We start from the raw sequence: 18,177 nt of genomic DNA on the forward strand, positions 1-18,177 counted from the left end.
GAAAGATTGGGAAGCTCTGTTCCAGAGTTCCCAGAATTCTCAGATATCATGTGTAAAAGTACTGGGAATGCTCAGAGTTGTAGTCTCAATACATCTGGGGTGAGGAAGTGTGTTACGTTGACATTAGTCTGAATTATCATGGCAATTGGGATTGGAATTTTGGTTGCTAAGTGATGCTGTTGAAAAGTGTGATCACATATGATTCAGCAGCAATTTACCAGTCTCTAGTGCCATCATGAACTCAACATCAAGCAAATTAAGTGAGGACCTATCTGATTGCTATGTGGGAAGAGGCAGAATTCCAGGCCAGCAGGTCAGGGCTTTGGTAGGCATATGGGCACTACAGACCATGGATAGGTACCGTGGGCAGGTGCCGCAGGTAGACATTATAAAGTATGGGCAGGCAAAACAGCTGTGGGAGTGACCTGCAACCTCCTGCCAGTTCCATATTGGCTCTGCTTTTGGGAAACTGGCAGGGAAAGTTGCAAATGCTGATTGACGGTAGGATGCTGCAGCCATCATAGTTGCAAGGCGGTTACCAAGTGTCTAACCTTGGTCACATGACCACAGACACTTTTAACAGCCTCAGCTTGGGAGAGCCGGTTGTAGGTATCCCTTGTTAGGCATCGTTGTAACTTTGGTCACTGAATAAGTGGTCTTAACTTAAGGACCTATAATCATTACATTTAGGCGTATCGACTATAAAAATACTCTTGGCCACCTTAATGTTTTACATATATGCATGGTGCTTTAGAATGTAATGTTGTAAAAGCAGTTGCTGAGGTAAACTCCAAGTAATTCCTATCAGGTAATGGTTGCTCTCTGTTACCGTTAATAACATCAGAAAGGTGTCCGGTTGAGCATGTCTACTGTGCCTAGAATTTCCAACGTATTTTTCTAACAATGGGGTAGGTAGCTTAGTGTCCTCCTAGTATCTTGGATTACAATTCATGCAATCTCTTGACCCATGTTACCTGGTGTTGAAGTCCGCAAGAGCTGTACATATGTACTCAGCAGGCAGTTGTTAAAAAAGTTTTACCACCTATAGTTTGATTTGACCCCATCTTTCATGGCTCCTGCTAGTTGGAAACAAGGAGAGCTGTTGCTCAACACATTCTCAGGGCAGTAGCTAGAAAGGCTGATATCTTGTTAGGTTAGATCAGTGGCCTCCAACCTTTTGGGCATCAGGAACCGGTTTTGTGGAGAGGTTTTTCCTTGGACAGGAGGGGGCATGGTTTTGCATACTCTTTGCACCCCATCAATGGGGCTTCGCTTGTTTGTTCAGACCAGCATGCCGTAGACCGATGCCAGTCCATGGACCGAGGATTGGGGGGCCCTGGGATAGATAGCACTGTTGCAACAACTTAAAAGACATTTGGTCTTTTCAAACAGAGAAAAGAGATCGTGTTGCAAGTAGCACAAGCTGGAATCTAATGACTAAGTGCAGAATGGGAAAATAACACAAAAGCCAGCATTTACCTTCTCTACCAATGTTTCTCAAATCGGAATTCTGGAAGCTGAAGTCTACACATCTTAAAGTTGCCCAGGTTGAGAAATGTTGCTCTATGCAATTAGTCTTCGACTTGAAACCATTCATTTAGTGACTGAAGTTACAGTGGCACTGAAAAAAGTGACTTACAACCAGTCCTCGCATTTATGAACAATCACAGCAGCTCCATGGTCACATAATCAAAATCTGGGTGCTTGGCAACTGGCATCTACTTACAACAGCTGCAGTGTTCCAGGATCACGTGATCCCCATTTGAGACCTTCCCAGCTGGTTTCTGACAGTCAATGGAGGAAGCTGGAATCTTTAGTGATTGCAGTGATTCACTCAACTGTGTTGGAGGGGGGGGGTTTAAAATTAGGCATCACTCACTTAACAATAGCCTTAGAAATTAAAATTCTGATCCCAAATGTTGTTGTAAGTCAAGGACTTACAGGGGCCGGAATAGCTCAGGCTGTTACGAAGCCTGTTATTAGAACACAGTAGCCTGCAATTACTGCAGGTTCAAGCCCGGCCCAAGGTTGACTCAGCCTTCCATCCTTTATAAGGTAGGTAAAATGAGGACCCAGATTGTTGGGGGGGCAATAAGTTGACTTTGTAAAAAAATATACAAATAGAATGAGACTATTGCCTTATACACTGTAAGCCGCCCTGAGTCTTCGGAGAAGGGCGGGATATAAATGTAAACAAAAATAAAAAAATAAAATAAAAAAGGACTAACTGTACAAAATAAAAGTATTTTAGCAGAAAGCTTATTTCCCTTTTCTGGAGATATATTTCTCTTTCAATCTAGGTCTTGTACAACCTTAGCATTTCTGAATATCTAACAAAGCATGGAGATTTTAATGCACCCATCCCAGGTTTTTCTCAAAACTCAGTCTCAGAGTGCTTAATCACAGAATTTTATTTCCAAAATAATTTATAGTTAAAACATATTTTTTGCATCTATTTCAAAATAGTTTCCTTCCCAGTGTACATTATGGATATAATAGATTACAGAAGCTGACATATTCCCTGGGGCAGTTCTGTCGACATAAAAAAGCCTGTTTTGGATTTTCTCTTTTTTATAGCAGAATGATAGCTTCTTCATGCATGTATTGCACATGTAAAATGGTGGGTACCATCTTGACTCCTTTGACCACCCCTGCAAGTGCCGTCTGAGTTTAGACAGTGGTGGCCATTTTGAAAGCATCCCTCAGACACTGATGGTTCGAAAGATGTTGAACCCAGACAAGGCGGTGGAGATGAGGGTACCAGGGCATTGTGGGTGCCAATGCAGCTCCTTGATATCATTCTCTCCCTGGTGAACGAAGAGCAGCTGGGGTGGGATGGTAGCCAAGGCGGGGTCCTCAACCTCTCCTTCTTCATCACGTTCCACAGCTAAGTCCCACTGAGTCACTTGGTCATCGGCCCCAGAGGCAGCAAAGACACCGCTATCGGTGGGGTGCCATTCCACTGATGTGATGGGCGCAGTGTGTTGTTTGAAGGTGGCAACCGCTGAACCTTTCTGTGGGAAGAAAATGACCATTATTTGCCGAGTTTAAAGAAAGCCGAGATAATAAGAATGGGGGCAAAGGATGCCCATGTTCACTGAAATAGAGTTCATTAAATAACCCAATTACTCTGGGATTGCGCAACACAGAAGCCAAAAGCTATAATTTATTAAATTTAATTGCCACTTATCTCATCTAGGATCTTGCAACAATAAAAAAGAAGAAAAAGAAGAAGTAAACAAAACAGGTAAAATAATAGAACAATAAAATAAACAACATATCATAAGTCATGATTATTCTATACTTCATCCGGCAGCAGGAATCCATCAGCTCACCTGGAACTGCCTCAGATCCCAAATCCTTAGGATCCCATCATCGCCACCGCTGACAATGAAGGGCTCATTTCGGTTCCAACTGATCACATTGACGTCTGCATCGTGCGCTTTGCTGGTGGTCAGCATGCAGGCTTTTCCTGGTGCAGCCCGTGTGTCCCAGATGCGGATGGAGGCATCAGCTGAACATGAAGCAAAAACCTAATCCAGGGATACAAAAAAGCATTTCTCAACAAGGGGGTCTAAGCTTTCTTAGGTCCCCAACAGGCTGCTGTTGCTCTCTGCTGTATATTCCTAAAGGAAGAAGAGATCTAATTTACTTTTGCATGTGAATGTCTTTTACAAATAAATAGACCTCTGAATCAAAGTTCCCTGAAATTTCCACAATTCCAAAGGGTTGGTTTTATACAAATAATAAGATACAGTATTTTTCGTCTGTATCTATTGCACCTTCTTGGTGTATACTACAAAGCTTATTTAGAAAGAAGGAAGAAATAAAAATACAACATAATGCAGCACAGTTAGGCATTCTTACTTGGAAATGTGTCCTAATGTGTTCAGTTTTATTTATTGCCAAATAAAAACCAATAGGTCCAAAAGTTTAGAAAATGCTGGCTAGGAAATTTTGGAACTTGTGATCCACAAATCTTAAAAATTTCCAAGATGGAGAAACAATAGCTTAGTCAATCAGCTAAAAGGATGTTTTTTTTTTATTAAGGTGTCTCTTAAAATAAATGAGGTTTATTGAAACCGTCTCTTCCCTATGAGCAACTTGCAAACTTGCACACACCAAGTTATCAATAACTTACTGTAGCTTCATTTGGGGACCACTGTATGTCTTCCACTGATGCTGTGTGGGCTGTGAAAGGCCGCTGATCTACAAACCACGATCCATCCTCCTTGGGTGTCCATAGATGGATATTTTTATTGCAGTCCCCAGTCAAAAGAGTGCCTACAACAAAACAATATCCAAAATATCATGAACCAGACTTCATCCATTCTCATCTCCTACATCTATCTTTCCCTTCTCCCATTACCTGGTTTCTTAGGGGACCAGTCCATGGCAAAGCCCTCTGACATATGTCCAGTAAATGAGAAGATGGGCTTGATCTTGGCCTGCTGTTCTCGCAAGAAGACTGCCATCGCTTGGGGGTCAGAAACAGCCACTAAGAGGCACTGAAGATCATATATATCCACCTGCCCTTTCTCAGACCAAGCAGCAACTACCTGAGTCTCTCCCAGCTCTGTCACCTGGGGGGGAGGGGGGGAAATAGCAGGGTAGCATTAAGGGGAAAACAGTTTTATCGAAGGAAGCAAAAATAAATGGGAAAGACAGCAGGAAGCATTCCATACTCGCACTCTGTTAATCCCTCCATAGTGGGGAACCATGGCCAATTCTAGCTGGGGTTTCTTGTCTTCATCGTCATCTTCACTCTCGCTGCTACTCTCAGACTCAGAAGAATTTTTGCAAGATGACTTGGTGCCATGGAGATTGTGCATTTTCATCACTAGCAACCTGTGGGTTTATTAGGGTGGGAGGGAGGAAAAATGTTATTAAATGGATTGATAAGACTGTTACCTTTCCCCAACCTAAAACCAGTTGTGCTGGATTCAGATCCCATCATACGGTGGGCCATGCGGTTTTGGAAGGATGGGAGTTGGAATCAAATACTTTTAGTAAGTATCAGGCTATGGAAGATTTTCTTCTTCGCTCATTCAGCTGATTGTCAGCTTAGCCTACAATAAAATAGTCCTCAGCATAGGACCATTATTGGGTCCCGAACGTCTGTGGCTAAGCAAGCCGTTGTTCAATGAGCCATGCCCAATTTTACAATCTTTTGCCATGGTTGTTAAGCAAATTGCTGCAGTTGTTAAGTGAATTCAACTTCTCCATTGACTTTGCTTGTCCGAAGTCAGCTGGGATGGTGATCACGTCACCATAGGCCTCCACAAACATCATAAATACATGCCAGTTGCCAAATGCTCAATTTTTGATCATATGGCTGTGGAGAAGCTGTGATAGTCATAACTGTGAGAATTGATAGTAGATCACTTTTTCCAGTTCCACTATCACTTTGGTTTCTAAGTCAAGGATTACTTGTACTTGTCCATCCCAAGTACTCACCTGTTCGCCTGGGCTGTTTCGGCTTGTGTTCCCGCACAAAGGAAAAGGCTCAGTGGGTAGCTAGTTCTGTTGTCCCCAAGGGCATCATGCAAGATGTCGAAGCTCAGGCAAGGAGCCCCTGCAACAGAAGGACCTCATTTATCTGGACCATTTATCTAGATGTTTACTTCTAATATCTCATTCACCTCATCTTCTTTCTTAATATGCAAACATTGGGTTGCATTTTATTAAACATGTGGTGAGTATATAGTCTTACAAAATAGCTCTCAGGTTCTATTTGCAATGCAGATTCTACAAATTCCAAAGTATTTGGAAGGCACTTTACCCTATCCTCTCTGTCTGATACCTCAGGATTAAATGGAACTTCTATTACTGCCTTTTCCTATTTGATCCTTTCTTGACTGTCTAGAGTTCAATACTTGCAATTACCAGCCAGGATAATCCAGAACTGATCCCTGAAATTATGGGAACTGAAGTAAAACAAACTTCAAGCCACAGCAACAGAGAAACTATCACTTAGACTTACATACCACTTTACTCAATTAGCAATAGCAACAGCACTTAGACTTATATACGGCTTCACAGTGCTTTACAGCCATCTCTTAAGTGGTTCAACATATTGCCCCCAACAATCTGGGTCCTCATTTTACCGATTTCGGAAGGATGGAAAACTGAATTCCTAAATTCCTCCATTTAGCAAATGCCGAGCCCTAATTTTCAGTTTGCATTACTAGCGATTCACACTCCCTGTTTTTCCCTCTTGCCCGTGATCACGTCCTTCTTCAACCTAACGTGAGAATTGCCCGATTCTTCCTACCCGTGCCTGCCCGATGGTAGAGTCGATATGCGCCTTCGTCCATTACCAGCTCTTCTCCAGGGGCTGGTGGGGGACCTTTTCCTGGCACATAAGCTCCTTGCTTTCCTTGCTTCTTCTCCTCTTTTTCCTCCATCTCCATATCTTCCACTTCATCGCTGCTGCCGCTACTCCCGCTGCTGGAAGCAGGGTTCTCCTCTTCCCACGTGCAGGATTCCTCCATCTTGAAAAAGGGCGCAAGCTCCGCCCTTCACGTCACGCTTTGACTTCAGCATCGTAGAGATACGACGCCCTTAAGATATTTAGCAAAGTTAGAGATGGAATACGGACCACGGGGATGCAAAGATTTACAGAATAAACAGTACTTTAAAGCAGTGACTAGCTTCCGAAATAGAGCATATCTAGAGATGCAGAGGTCCAATGAACTCTTTAGCTCACGAAAAACAGGAGTGACAAAAGGAGTGCAAAGAAAGGAAGTTGAGGTGCATCTGTTATTTTTAAGTCCCTGAGATCTGGAAAGTCCTTTGCAGTGAGGATTTTGTTGCCAGTCTAGAGAGAACGCCGTTGTGTGTACGTGTATTGGTACTTTTAATTGCAAGCCGCTCAGAGTCGCTTTTCAGAGATGGGCGTTATACCTGTGGAAATTGAATAAATACATAAAACTGTATACAGTATACATACATATATTTATATCCAACTATTATAATGCATATTAGGCAGATTTTTAAAAATAATAATAATAATTTGACTTGCAAAGAAGAGCAACTAATACAATTTAAGGTCTGGAGACAAAAACATGAAAAATGGTTGCAGGATTTTCATTGGGCTAGTCTAGAGAAGAGAAGGATTTTTAGGGGGGACATGGTAGCAGTGTTCCAGTATCTAAGGGACTGCCACAAAGAAGAGGGAGTCAACTTATTTTACAAAGCAGGACAAGAAACAATGGAAATTAAGCAAGGAGAGAAGAAACCTGGAATTAAGGAGAAACTCCCTAACTGTCAGAACAATCAGTAGAACAACTTGCCTTCAGAAGTTGGGCATCGCTTGCAACCCCACACTAGGCAGGCATCTCTCCGGCAATCCAGGGTACCAATCCCTGGCAGTTTTGCCTCCAGCACCTCTCCCCTTAGGAGCAAGCCTCAGAGACCCATTCTTTCCCTAGCTGTCTCCTCATATGGCCATCATAAATTGAGACAAATTGCTGGACTTCGAATTGCAACCGATAAATGTTGAATTTGTCTGTCTTGTCTGTCTATCTTCCTATCACCTATCACACACTGTCTATATCCATCATTATCATCTCTCCCTCATCTCTCTCTAGCTCGCTCTTTCTATCTATCTATCTATCTATCTATCTATCTATCTATCTATCTATCTATCTATCTATCTATCTATCTATCTATCTATCTATCTATCTACTATCTATCATCTACCTACCTACCAGAGGTGGGTTTCAGCAGGTTCTGACCAGTTCTGGAGAACCAGCAATGGAAATTTTGAGTATTTCGGAGAACTGGTAGTAAAAATTCTGACTGGCCCCGCCCCCATCTATTCTCTGCCTCCCTAGTCCCAATTGATGGGGCGGAAACGTGGATTTTGCAGTATCCTTCACCCGGATTGGGGAGGGAATGGAGATTTTACAGTATCCTTCCCCTGCCATGCCCACCAAGCCACACCCACAGAACCGGTAGTAAAAAATTTTGAAGCCCACCACTGCTACCTACCTACCTATCTCATCTTGTATCATCTGTCTGTCTGTCTATATCTTCTTGTATCATCTATCTATCTACCTATCATCTATCATAGCATGTAAGCATCACTTAGTCTCCCTCCCTCTTGAGATTCCAATTAAGACTTTCAAGGAAGTACATTCATGTTGCTTAAAGGAAAAGAGACAGCATCCTATTTGTTAGGGCAAACTAGTAGTAGATATATTTGCTCAAGGGAAACACAGGATGATCATCAAAAACTCATTGTCTCATCCTTCAGACATGAACACTTCCCATTCATATTTGAAAACCTTAAAGCTCTACCACTTTTGAGTGTGGGTAGGTTGTGCCTGCCTTGTTTTGGAAGGCCGCCATCTTAGAAAAGGGCGTTGGGCAGCCATCTTTTTAAAAAGTGCTTCTGTAATCCTTTTACAGATACAGAAGATTCACGGAGGCCATTTTCAATGTGGGCAGAGACAAGAAACGGCATTTTGGGACAGGGCAGATGATTCCACCGCAATTTAGATACCCCCGAGAAGTCCAGTTGGTTTAATCTCCATGGTAACAGAGAGTTCAGCTCAGCCATATCAATTAGGTTTAAAAGGGCTGCTGAATGGCTTGCAATATCTCCCACTTGAGACGTTTCTTCTCAGGCTCAGCTGTTAATGTTTTTCAGCTAAACATTTTGCATTAATAATAGCAGTAATTATCTGTTTGCTTTAGCATCATCTTGCAGTGGTTTCCTCATATTTCTGGGTTTCAACAGAAAATTATATATACATACATACATATATATATATATATATATATATATATATATATATATATATATATATATATATATATATATATATACACACACACACACACACACACAACACAACACAATATATAAAATACAATATATAAAGAAAAATGCAATTCTGAGCCAAGGCAGTCAATTATATAATATGACTAGGGTTTTTTTTTAAATCATTGTTTAGTGGACAACAGCAAAGCCCAGATCAAAGGATCAGGGGTTGCCAAGATTTCGTAATATGTATACGAACCATTTGGACAGAAATACAAAATTAACAAACTGCATCAATGCATGTGACAAAAAGCTTCAAAACTCATAAGGCACACCAGCAGCAATAGAGGAATAGGTGTCTCTGAATAGGTACAGCACTTGAGTGCCCTTATGCAACCCCAATTTTCAGATATTTTGGAGAAAAAAAACTATTTCCTCATTGAAGTTGTGCTTTCTGTGAAAGTTTGAACCTGCTCCATTATTTCCTGAGAAATGAAGCTGCTATTGCAAGAATGTATAATTAGTAAAGAAAAAAAGACTCTTTTTCCCCCCTACTTCCAGCAAAATCTCAAGCAATGTTTCTCAACCTTATCGATTTTAATTTGTGGGGACTTAAACTCCAGCATGTTGGGTGGAGACTCTGGGAGTTGAAGTCGACCATTTTCTTGTTCCAGCTGAGAAACATTATCTAAAGAATAGCTCTCCTCTTTCACCATAAAGCCTACCTTAGGCTCCAGACTTTACAGTTTATCCAGGAGTGAGCTGTCCTGATTCATAGGATTTAGTTCTTATAGATGTAAATGCTTTTTTAGCCTCTCACAAGTGTTTCCCCCCCATTTCTTGCGTAAAAATCTATCTTCTGAATTCAAGCATGACATATAAATTACGGTGTTTTGTTTCCTGTTGAATTATGCTATAATAGGAAACTAGGAAGTGGCCAGTGATTAGAATTGTATATAAATAATAGGGTTTAGAGCAGTGGTGGGATTCAGCCAGTTCACACCTATTCGGGAGAACCGGTTGTTGGACGAAATCTTATTTTGTTTTATTCTACTTTACAGGGCTAATCCTGTAAGGAAGGCAGGAAGGAAACATTCCGGTGTTGTTTCTAGCCTAATCTTTATTGCCCTGCTTACAGAAACTGCCTCTCTGATTAATCCTTATTACATTGTAACAGCCAAGGCAAAGTGTCCATCGACCTGAGTGATGTTGAGTTGGCCACACCCACACAGTCACATGACCACCGAGCCACACCTACCCAGCTGGTCATTAGGGCAGAGAACCGGTTGTTAAATGATTTGAATCCCACCACTGGTTTAGAGGTTATTCATCTTAAAGCTGCCAAGGTTGAAAAACATTGGATTACAGCTCCTGTCTCTTGAAATTAAACACTCTTGGTGCTGAACCTGAAGCCTGTGAAGTACCATCAACCGTTACGAACAATCTCTTATGGTTTGGAGACACTTTGGGGGATTGAAAGAACCTTCAGATATACAGCTTTTTAAAAAGAGAAGGAGACTTGGGAAAAAAGAATAACATGGCAAGTTGGAATGACCAAGGAGCAGGAAAAAAATGGAACAAAGACTTTTCTCTCTCCTTATATGGACATCAAGGATACTTCTATATGGCAGCCTTAAGCAACTGTCTCTACTGTTCACATCAGCTGGAAAAGAAGATATCTTAAGAAAGGTAGTCAAGATAATTTTTTCTTCTACCTTCTATCTTCCATCGCTGGAGGTTTTTAGGAAGAGATTGGACACAGCTATTTGTCCAGAATGGAATAGATCTCCTCTTTGAACATGCGGTTGGACTAGAAGATCTCCAAGGTCCCTTCCCAATCTGTTTCTGTTCTGTTCTGTTCTGTAATGTTGACCGTTACCTGTACTGGGAAACCAAGCATCAATTATTTTCATGGAACTGTCTTTGGGAACTCATAGATTCAATTGTTGGAGCCATCTTCTGTTGATTCCCTTCATACTGGATGTTCTTCCATTCAGCAGATTAACTGGGAAAAGCATACACACAAACCATTTTTTCCCCTGGCGCTTACCTAGAAGAGGAAACTAACAGAACTTGTGAAGGAGGACAAGAAGGAGGAGGAGGAGGAGAAGAAAAAGAAAGGTTGGTTGGACTGGTCTATCATTGGAGGAGGAAAGACCAATTGTTCACTAGTCTTCCTGACCAGCTATTGCTTGCTCTAACGTATAATGTATAAGGAGCTGCTGATCCAATTCTACAGAGGAATTATTGAGTCTGTCATTTGCACCTCTATAACTGTCTGGTTCGGTTCTGCAACCCAACAAGAAAAACACAGACTTCAGAGGATAATTAGAACTGCAGAAAAAATAATTGCTACCAACCTGCCTTCCATTGAGGACCTGTATACTGCACGAATCAAGAAGAGGGCCGTGAAAATATTTGCAGATCACTCGCATCCTGGACATAAACTGTTTCAACTACTACCCTCAAAACGACGCTATAGAGCACTGCACACCAGAACAACTAGACACAAGAACAGTTTTTTCCCGAAGGCCATCACTCTGCTAAACAAATAATTCCATCAACACTGTCAAACTATTTACTGAATCTGCACTACTATTAATCTTCTCATAGTTCCCATCACCAATCTCTTTCCACTTATGACTGTATGACTATAACTTGTTGCTGGCAATCCTTATGATTTATATTGATATATTGACCATCAATTGTGTTGTAAATGTTGTACCTTGATGAACGTATCTTTTCTTTTATGTACACTGAGAGCATACGCACCAAGACAAATTCCTTGTGTGTCCAATCACACTTGGCCAATAAAATTCTATTCTATTCTATTCTATAAAACACAGCAAGGCTTTATTTATTAGTTTGTTTGTTTATAAAATTTATTTGCTGGCCATCTCGTATTCAATTATTCTGAGAGGCTTACAACATAGAAAGACTGGAAAACATTAAAATCATACATCATACAACACAGCAGATAAAAAACGCCTCTGGTGGCTCAGACTGCTGAGACAGTCTGTTATTAACACAGTTGCTTGCAATTACTGCAAGTTCAAGTCCCACCAGGCCCAAGGTTGACTCAGCCTTCCATCCTTTATAAGGTAGGTAAAATGAGGACCCAGATTGTTGGGGGCAATAAGTTGACTTTGTATAATATACAAATGGATGAAGACTATTGCTTAACATAGTGTAAGCTGCCCTGAGTCTTCGGAGAAGGGCGGGATATAAATGCAAATTAAAAAAAAACATGAACAGATAAAATCATGGACACAAGATGGCAAAGAGGGGTGTTGGACACATGATGTTCAATTTACTTAATTAACCATCTCCAATATGAAGTTCCCCTATTGAGTCCCCAAGCCATCTAGCAGAGCCAAGTCTTCATGCACCTTCCTTGGACACAAACCTCCAAAAATAATTAGCGGGTAAAGGAACAGCTCTATATAGTGACCAATAGGAGGGCAAATTTCCATAAATCAAATTAAAGAAAAGGAGAGAAGTTGCATAGTTCAGCACCTGCTGGCGCAAGTTTCTTTTGAAGCAGAGCCGGAAGACTATCTCTATCTCAAGGTAGATGTGATCAGAGGTTGATGTCATCGAGTCAAGCCTTCTCAATGAATCTGCTGAGCTGTTCCATACCTAGTGTTAGCGGATCATACAGACCAAATCCTAATATATATGTCTTTAATGGTTGTATGATGGAAAGACATTAATCGGAGACAATTTTTCATTACAATTGAGTGGTGGGGAAAGCTGGCCCTGTTGAATATCTTCCTGTCATGTAATTTTTAAAAATCACAAAGAACACAAGTAGACTTAGAACCATTCATTTAATGATCATTTAAAGTTGCAAAAGCACTGAAAAAGTGACTTATAATAATTCTTATATTTATGACTGCTGCAGCATACCCACAATCATGTGATCAAACTTCAGATGCTTGGCAACCGGCATGTATTTATGATGGTTACAGTGTCCCGGGGTACTGGATTGTCTTTTGCAACCTACCTAGGGAGTTTCTGATAAGCAAAGTCAATGGAGGAAGCCAGATTGGTTTAACAACTGCATGATTCACTTAATGTAGTGATTCACTTGACAAAAAGACCATAAAATGGGTAATACTCACTTAACAACTGCCTTGCATAGGGATGGAAATTTTGGGCTCAATTGTCATCATAAGTCAAGGACTACCTGTATGTGCCTATAGGAAGAAAAATGGCAACATAAAATGACCAAGATTATACTCAGCTATCCTCAGTATCACATCTTCAAACATTTTGGACTGTAACTTCACAAATTTTTATCTGATTTTTCCAAAGCCACCTAAAAAGAGCTGATAGTTTCAGAAGACAGCAAAACTCCTTCTTTCAGTTCCTGTCTGTTGGATGTAGACGGCAAACTGCCTATCCTCCAGTATTCCACACACAAAAATAGGGACTTACTTGCAGTTCTACTTGTTTCTGAGCCTGTTAGTTTCCCCTGTTTTTAGCCCATTACTTGTCAATAACACTAAATCTAAGTATTTTGTTTGTATCTTTTTTAGAATTTTAAAAATTATTTTTCAAAGATAAAAGGTTAAAATACAAAATTGCAGCAAAAAAAAAGGGAGGGAGACCAATGGAGAAAGTTTAAAAAATCACACACACATAGAGAGAGAGAGAGAAAAAAACAACAACAACACAAAAGCAACATAAAAAAGTTACCTCTATTCCTCTTCAACAAGGATACAGTTATAGATTAAATAATCTCTTGTTTTAGTTGAACAAAAAAGGATCAAAGCTAAAATATAAAAGTTATACTTATATAATAATAATATAACGGTATTATATAATACCATAGTCTTTTCTAAATAAAACATATAAGCCATAAATGCATCACAATAACCACTCCACTAAAAGACACAGACACACCCACTCATACACACACATATACAAATATCTGAAATATCTATTTTAAATTTAAACTAATACATAAAACATTATATATATATATATATATATATATATATATATAGGTCTTTGGTTATTCGGGTTTTCTCCCATGTAAAATTGGAAGTGTCTTGGCGACGTTTCGACGAAGTCTCATTCGTCATCTTCAGGCCAAAGACCTACATATATATATATGGAAGAAACAGCTGCGATCACACATTGCTCCCAGAAGCACGAAGCTGAAGCCTGAAGATGACGAATGAGACTTCGTCGAAACGTCGCCAAGACACTTCCAATTTTACACGGGAGAAAACCCGAACAACCAAAGACCTATATACAAACACCCGTGAAAACCTCAGAAAACATATATATATATATATATATATATATATGTATGTATGTATGTATATGTGTATATATATGTATATATACACACACACACATACATACATACATATATATACTCCAATAATACAGAATATTTCTATAATCATAACAAATCTAATAATCAAATCCCAGAGTCAGCATATTCCAATCATAAATGAAATAATTCATAAGAAAATTGTATACCATCCTATCTATAAATAATAAAATACCTTTCCCAATAAGTCCACAATAATTCATAACCTACTAATATATTATGCCTTTCCTCAAACGGTTAGAATAAACTTATTATATCTGGGTTGCAAAGATCAGAACATCCATTAGATAGCAAAGCAGTTTTTCTGTATCTCTGCTAATGATTATCCTGATATTTGTAGCCCAAATGTGGGGTACCCATATTCAGGTTTAGGAGGAAAATTCAAATTAACTATTGTCTACTAGCTTGCAAAAATTCTGGGGTTTTTGCTGTTCAAAAGGTGATTCTAACTCACCATCAGTGCTTCCTCAAGAATATACAGACCATAGGGGTCAGAGATTATTCCAGGTTTTAATTATATTTTGAGTCAACCCATTAACACTATCTCTTTCCTTTAATAAATCTACTCTAGACATAACTATATTTGGATCCATTTTGGGGCCCTTAGTTGTGTAGCTTATCAAACTGTACTAAGAACAGACTTTTCCTGGAATTCTTATCCCACGGTTCCTGGATCCTTCTTAGAGCCAAGTGTCTCCACTTAATTTCCTTGATAATAATAATAAAACCAGGAAGCTTAAAGAATAATGGCATACAGATGTACTAACAAGAATTCATGTTTGGTAGAACATCCTTCAACCAAGGGAAGATACGTCTACATCACACACCCAGCTGGATGAATTCCCAGTCCCAATGGCTCCTTGTTTTGAACCCAATTTCCATCTTGACTAAATATTTCCACCGCAGAACCATCTGCTCCCTGTGCTTCCCGAAGACAATTCGTTCCCTCCTGCTTTTGTTCTGGAGATCAGAGCCCTGCCTGTTCCTCGTGAAGCCTAGCCCTGCAGGCTGCCATCTATCCTCAGCAGGATCATAAATTGCTAACAAGCATGTCCCGAAGCCTGCCGGCTGCCGCAGCTCAGCCAGAGACCTGCCGTGTGCAACCGAGCGGGAGGGTCGCATCCCATCATATGAAAAAGCAGGCAGCATGCAGCCAGATTCGGATGGCAGGCAGCTGAAGCTGGCTGCTGTTGGCGGCAATGATTGGATGGTGCCAGAGCCAGCCAGAAATGGAGGGTGGGAGAATTTGGAAAGAGGGAGGAAGAGCAACAGCCAGAGATGAAGGAGGTTGGGGGGCTTTGGTGCAGGCTGCTGCAGGGAGTGTATCACAGAGGTAATGCTACTTTACACACGGGTAGCAGAAAACAGCCTTGCCTTGAATTTGTTAGAGCTCAGATCCCTGGCACTAACATTCAAAGAGGGTGAGGTGGTGGCAGATCGTAAATCCCACTCAAAGGTAATTTAATTGTGTCATTTTATATGTTTTATCTCCCAGGTTGACACCTTTAGGTGGTTTTTATTTTGATCTCACTCACAGAGCAAAGGAAAGGGACCCTTTTTAGTAAGGCAAAGTGTCACCAGGTGCTGGACATTACAGTAGTAAAAAAAAATAATCTTGGAAGGGTTTTAGCCATTTGGATGCTGTTATTTCTTTTAGCAAGGCTCAAATGCCATAAACAATACAAAGACAAGAATGTCCTTAGTTTGATTACAGCAAAGGGGAATAGTTGAATTTCTGCCTATGATGCAGCTGTGAAAATCATAACAGCCCCTATAATACCAAGACAATTCTTGTGCTCTCCAGATATGTTGGATTACAGCCTCCATCATCCTTAGTTGCTGCCCATGCTCCTTGTGAGCGATAAGAATTTTAAAAGTCCAAAAGATCTAGAAGGCACAAGATGGGGTCACTGGTGGAATAAGTATCAAATAATCTTTGCTCTTTTTATTTATTTATTTATTTATTTTGTCATAAAAATATATGTAGGTATCATACAAAAAGATTATATAATATATAAACACATATATGAGTAAATATAAGGAGGTATAAGCATATATGTATATAGGAAGAAGAAAAGCAAAACAATAGGACAGGAACGGTAGGCACGTTTGTGCGCTTATGCACGCCCCTTATGGTCCTCTTAGGAATGGGGTGAGGTCAATAGTAGAGAGTTTTTGGTTAAAGCTTTTAGGATTATGGGAAGAGACCACAGAGTCAGGTAAAGTATTCCAAGCACTGATGATTCTGTTACAGAAGTCATATTTTCTGCAATCTAGATTACAGCGGTTGACATTAAGTTTAAATCTATTGGTTGCTCTAGTATTATTGCAATTGAAGCTGAAGTAGTCTTTAACAGGAAAGACATTACAATAGATGATTCTGTGAGTTAAACTTAGGTCTTGTCGAAGGCGGCGGAGTTCCAAGTTTTCTAAGCCTAGGATTTCAAGTCTGGTGGGATAAGGTATTTTGTTGTTTTCAGGGGAATGGAGAACTCTTCTTGTAAAATATTTCTGGACACGTTCAATTGTTTTGATGTCAGAGATGTGGTGAGGGTTCCAAACAGGCGAGCTGTATTCTAGAATTGGTCTAACAAATGTTTTATATGCTCTGGTTAGTAGTGTGGTGTTTTTGGAAAAGAAGCTACGCAAGATTAGGTTTACAACTCTTAGAGCTTTTTTTGCTATGTAGTTGCAGTGGGCTTTGGCACTTAGATCATTTGACATGAAAACTCCAAGGTCTTTAACAGGATGGGGGTCATCTGTAAGGTAATGTCCATCTTTTCATATTGATGAACTAAACCAGGTTTTGAAACTGGTTGCCCTGAGAAGATGGTGCACCTGCTGTTCCTTAGTAAAAAAACACCTCGCTGGTTAAAGACACAAACAAATCTATCTATCTATCTATCTATCTATCTATCTATCTATCTATCTATCTATCTATCTATCTATCTATCTATCCATCTATCTAATCTCTCTCTCTCTCTCTCTCAATTTCCATCCATCCATCCATCCATCCATCCATCCATCCATCCATCCATCCATCCAATCTCTCTCTCCATTTCCATCCATCCATCCATCCATCCATCCATCCATCCATCCATCCATCATCTCTCTCTCTCATCTATTTCACTGGTTCTATCTATCTATCTATCCATCCATCCATCCATCCATCGAATCTCTCTCTCTCCATCTCCATCCATCCATCCATCCCATCCATCTATCTTCTATCATCTCTCTCTCATCTATTTCACTGGTTCTATCTATCTATCTATCTATCTATCTATCTATCTATCTATCTATCTATCTATCCATCTATCCATCTATCCAATCTCTCTCTCTCTCCATCTCCATCCATCCATCCATCCATCCATCCATCCATCCTATCATCTCTCTCGCATCTATTTCACTGGATCTATCTATCTATCTATCTATCTATCTATCTATCTATCTATCTATCTATCTATCTATCATCCATCCATCCATCCATCCATCCATCCATCCATCATATCTCTCTCACCCACCCACCCACATTTCTCTCTCTCTCTCTCTCTCTCATCTCTCTACCCTTCTACCTCTCTATCTATGGCTTTGTTAAATTTCACCTAACATTCTTCCCCCACTGGCGAGCTCTCCCTTTGCTCTCTGATCCACAGAGATGTTCAGCATAGGATGGCATTTGCAATCGTCCTGTTATAACCACCCTCGGAAGCCAAGTGGTTAGGCTGAGAAGCAATGTATTTCCCCAAGGTCATCCTCTGTGCAACATGGCTGAGCGGGAAGCTGAAGAGCAGATCATATTCTGGGGTTGTCTGCACTGACTATGATTTCTGGAGTAGCACTGTACAAGGATAGGAAAGGTAGATTCCTTGTGAAAGTGACTCTGATACTACCCTGAAGCCCATCCAGTGATGCATAAACTGTGCCACCCTTGACTTGGCACTTTGCATTGCCAAACCAGTGCAGGCAGAATCTTGCTTGGGCACCAGATCAGGGATTCTAAAGGATTCCAGGCTGTTTGCTGTCTTTTCTGAAGGTTTGTTCCTCTGTTGGAAGCGAACAG

General features: G+C 40.4%; 1 protein-coding gene across 1 annotated transcript; it reads right to left on the minus strand.

The window, feature by feature from the left end:
* Positions 1–2,390: 2,390 nt before the first annotated feature.
* On the minus strand, positions 2,391–6,521 carry GRWD1 (glutamate rich WD repeat containing 1). Its single transcript, XM_058180758.1, has 7 exons — positions 6,275–6,521; positions 5,458–5,575; positions 4,686–4,848; positions 4,370–4,583; positions 4,142–4,284; positions 3,336–3,533; positions 2,391–3,014 (listed from the first exon to the last, which is right to left on the minus strand). The coding sequence occupies exons 1-7, from the start codon at positions 6,492–6,494 to the stop codon at positions 2,703–2,705; spliced, it is 1,368 nt and encodes a 455-aa protein (XP_058036741.1). The 5' UTR covers positions 6,495–6,521; the 3' UTR covers positions 2,391–2,702.
* Positions 6,522–18,177: the final 11,656 nt, after the last annotated feature.

This window comes from Ahaetulla prasina, chromosome 4 (genome assembly GCF_028640845.1).
Source record: "Ahaetulla prasina isolate Xishuangbanna chromosome 4, ASM2864084v1, whole genome shotgun sequence".
Taxonomy (NCBI): Eukaryota; Metazoa; Chordata; class Lepidosauria; order Squamata; family Colubridae; genus Ahaetulla; species Ahaetulla prasina.

Excerpts from the sequence above, each read along its gene's own strand:
- GRWD1 (XM_058180758.1), bottom strand. The coding sequence starts at position 6,494 with ATGGAGGAATCCTGCACGTGGGAAGAGGAGAACCCTGCTTCCAGCAGC. Across the intron at positions 5,576-6,274 it reads CTACCATCGGGCAGGCACGG|GGGCTCCTTGCCTGAGCTTC; the intron begins GTAGGAAGAATC and ends CTTCTGTTGCAG. Across the intron at positions 3,015-3,335 it reads GGGATCTGAGGCAGTTCCAG|AAAGGTTCAGCGGTTGCCAC; the intron begins GTGAGCTGATGG and ends TTCTTCCCACAG.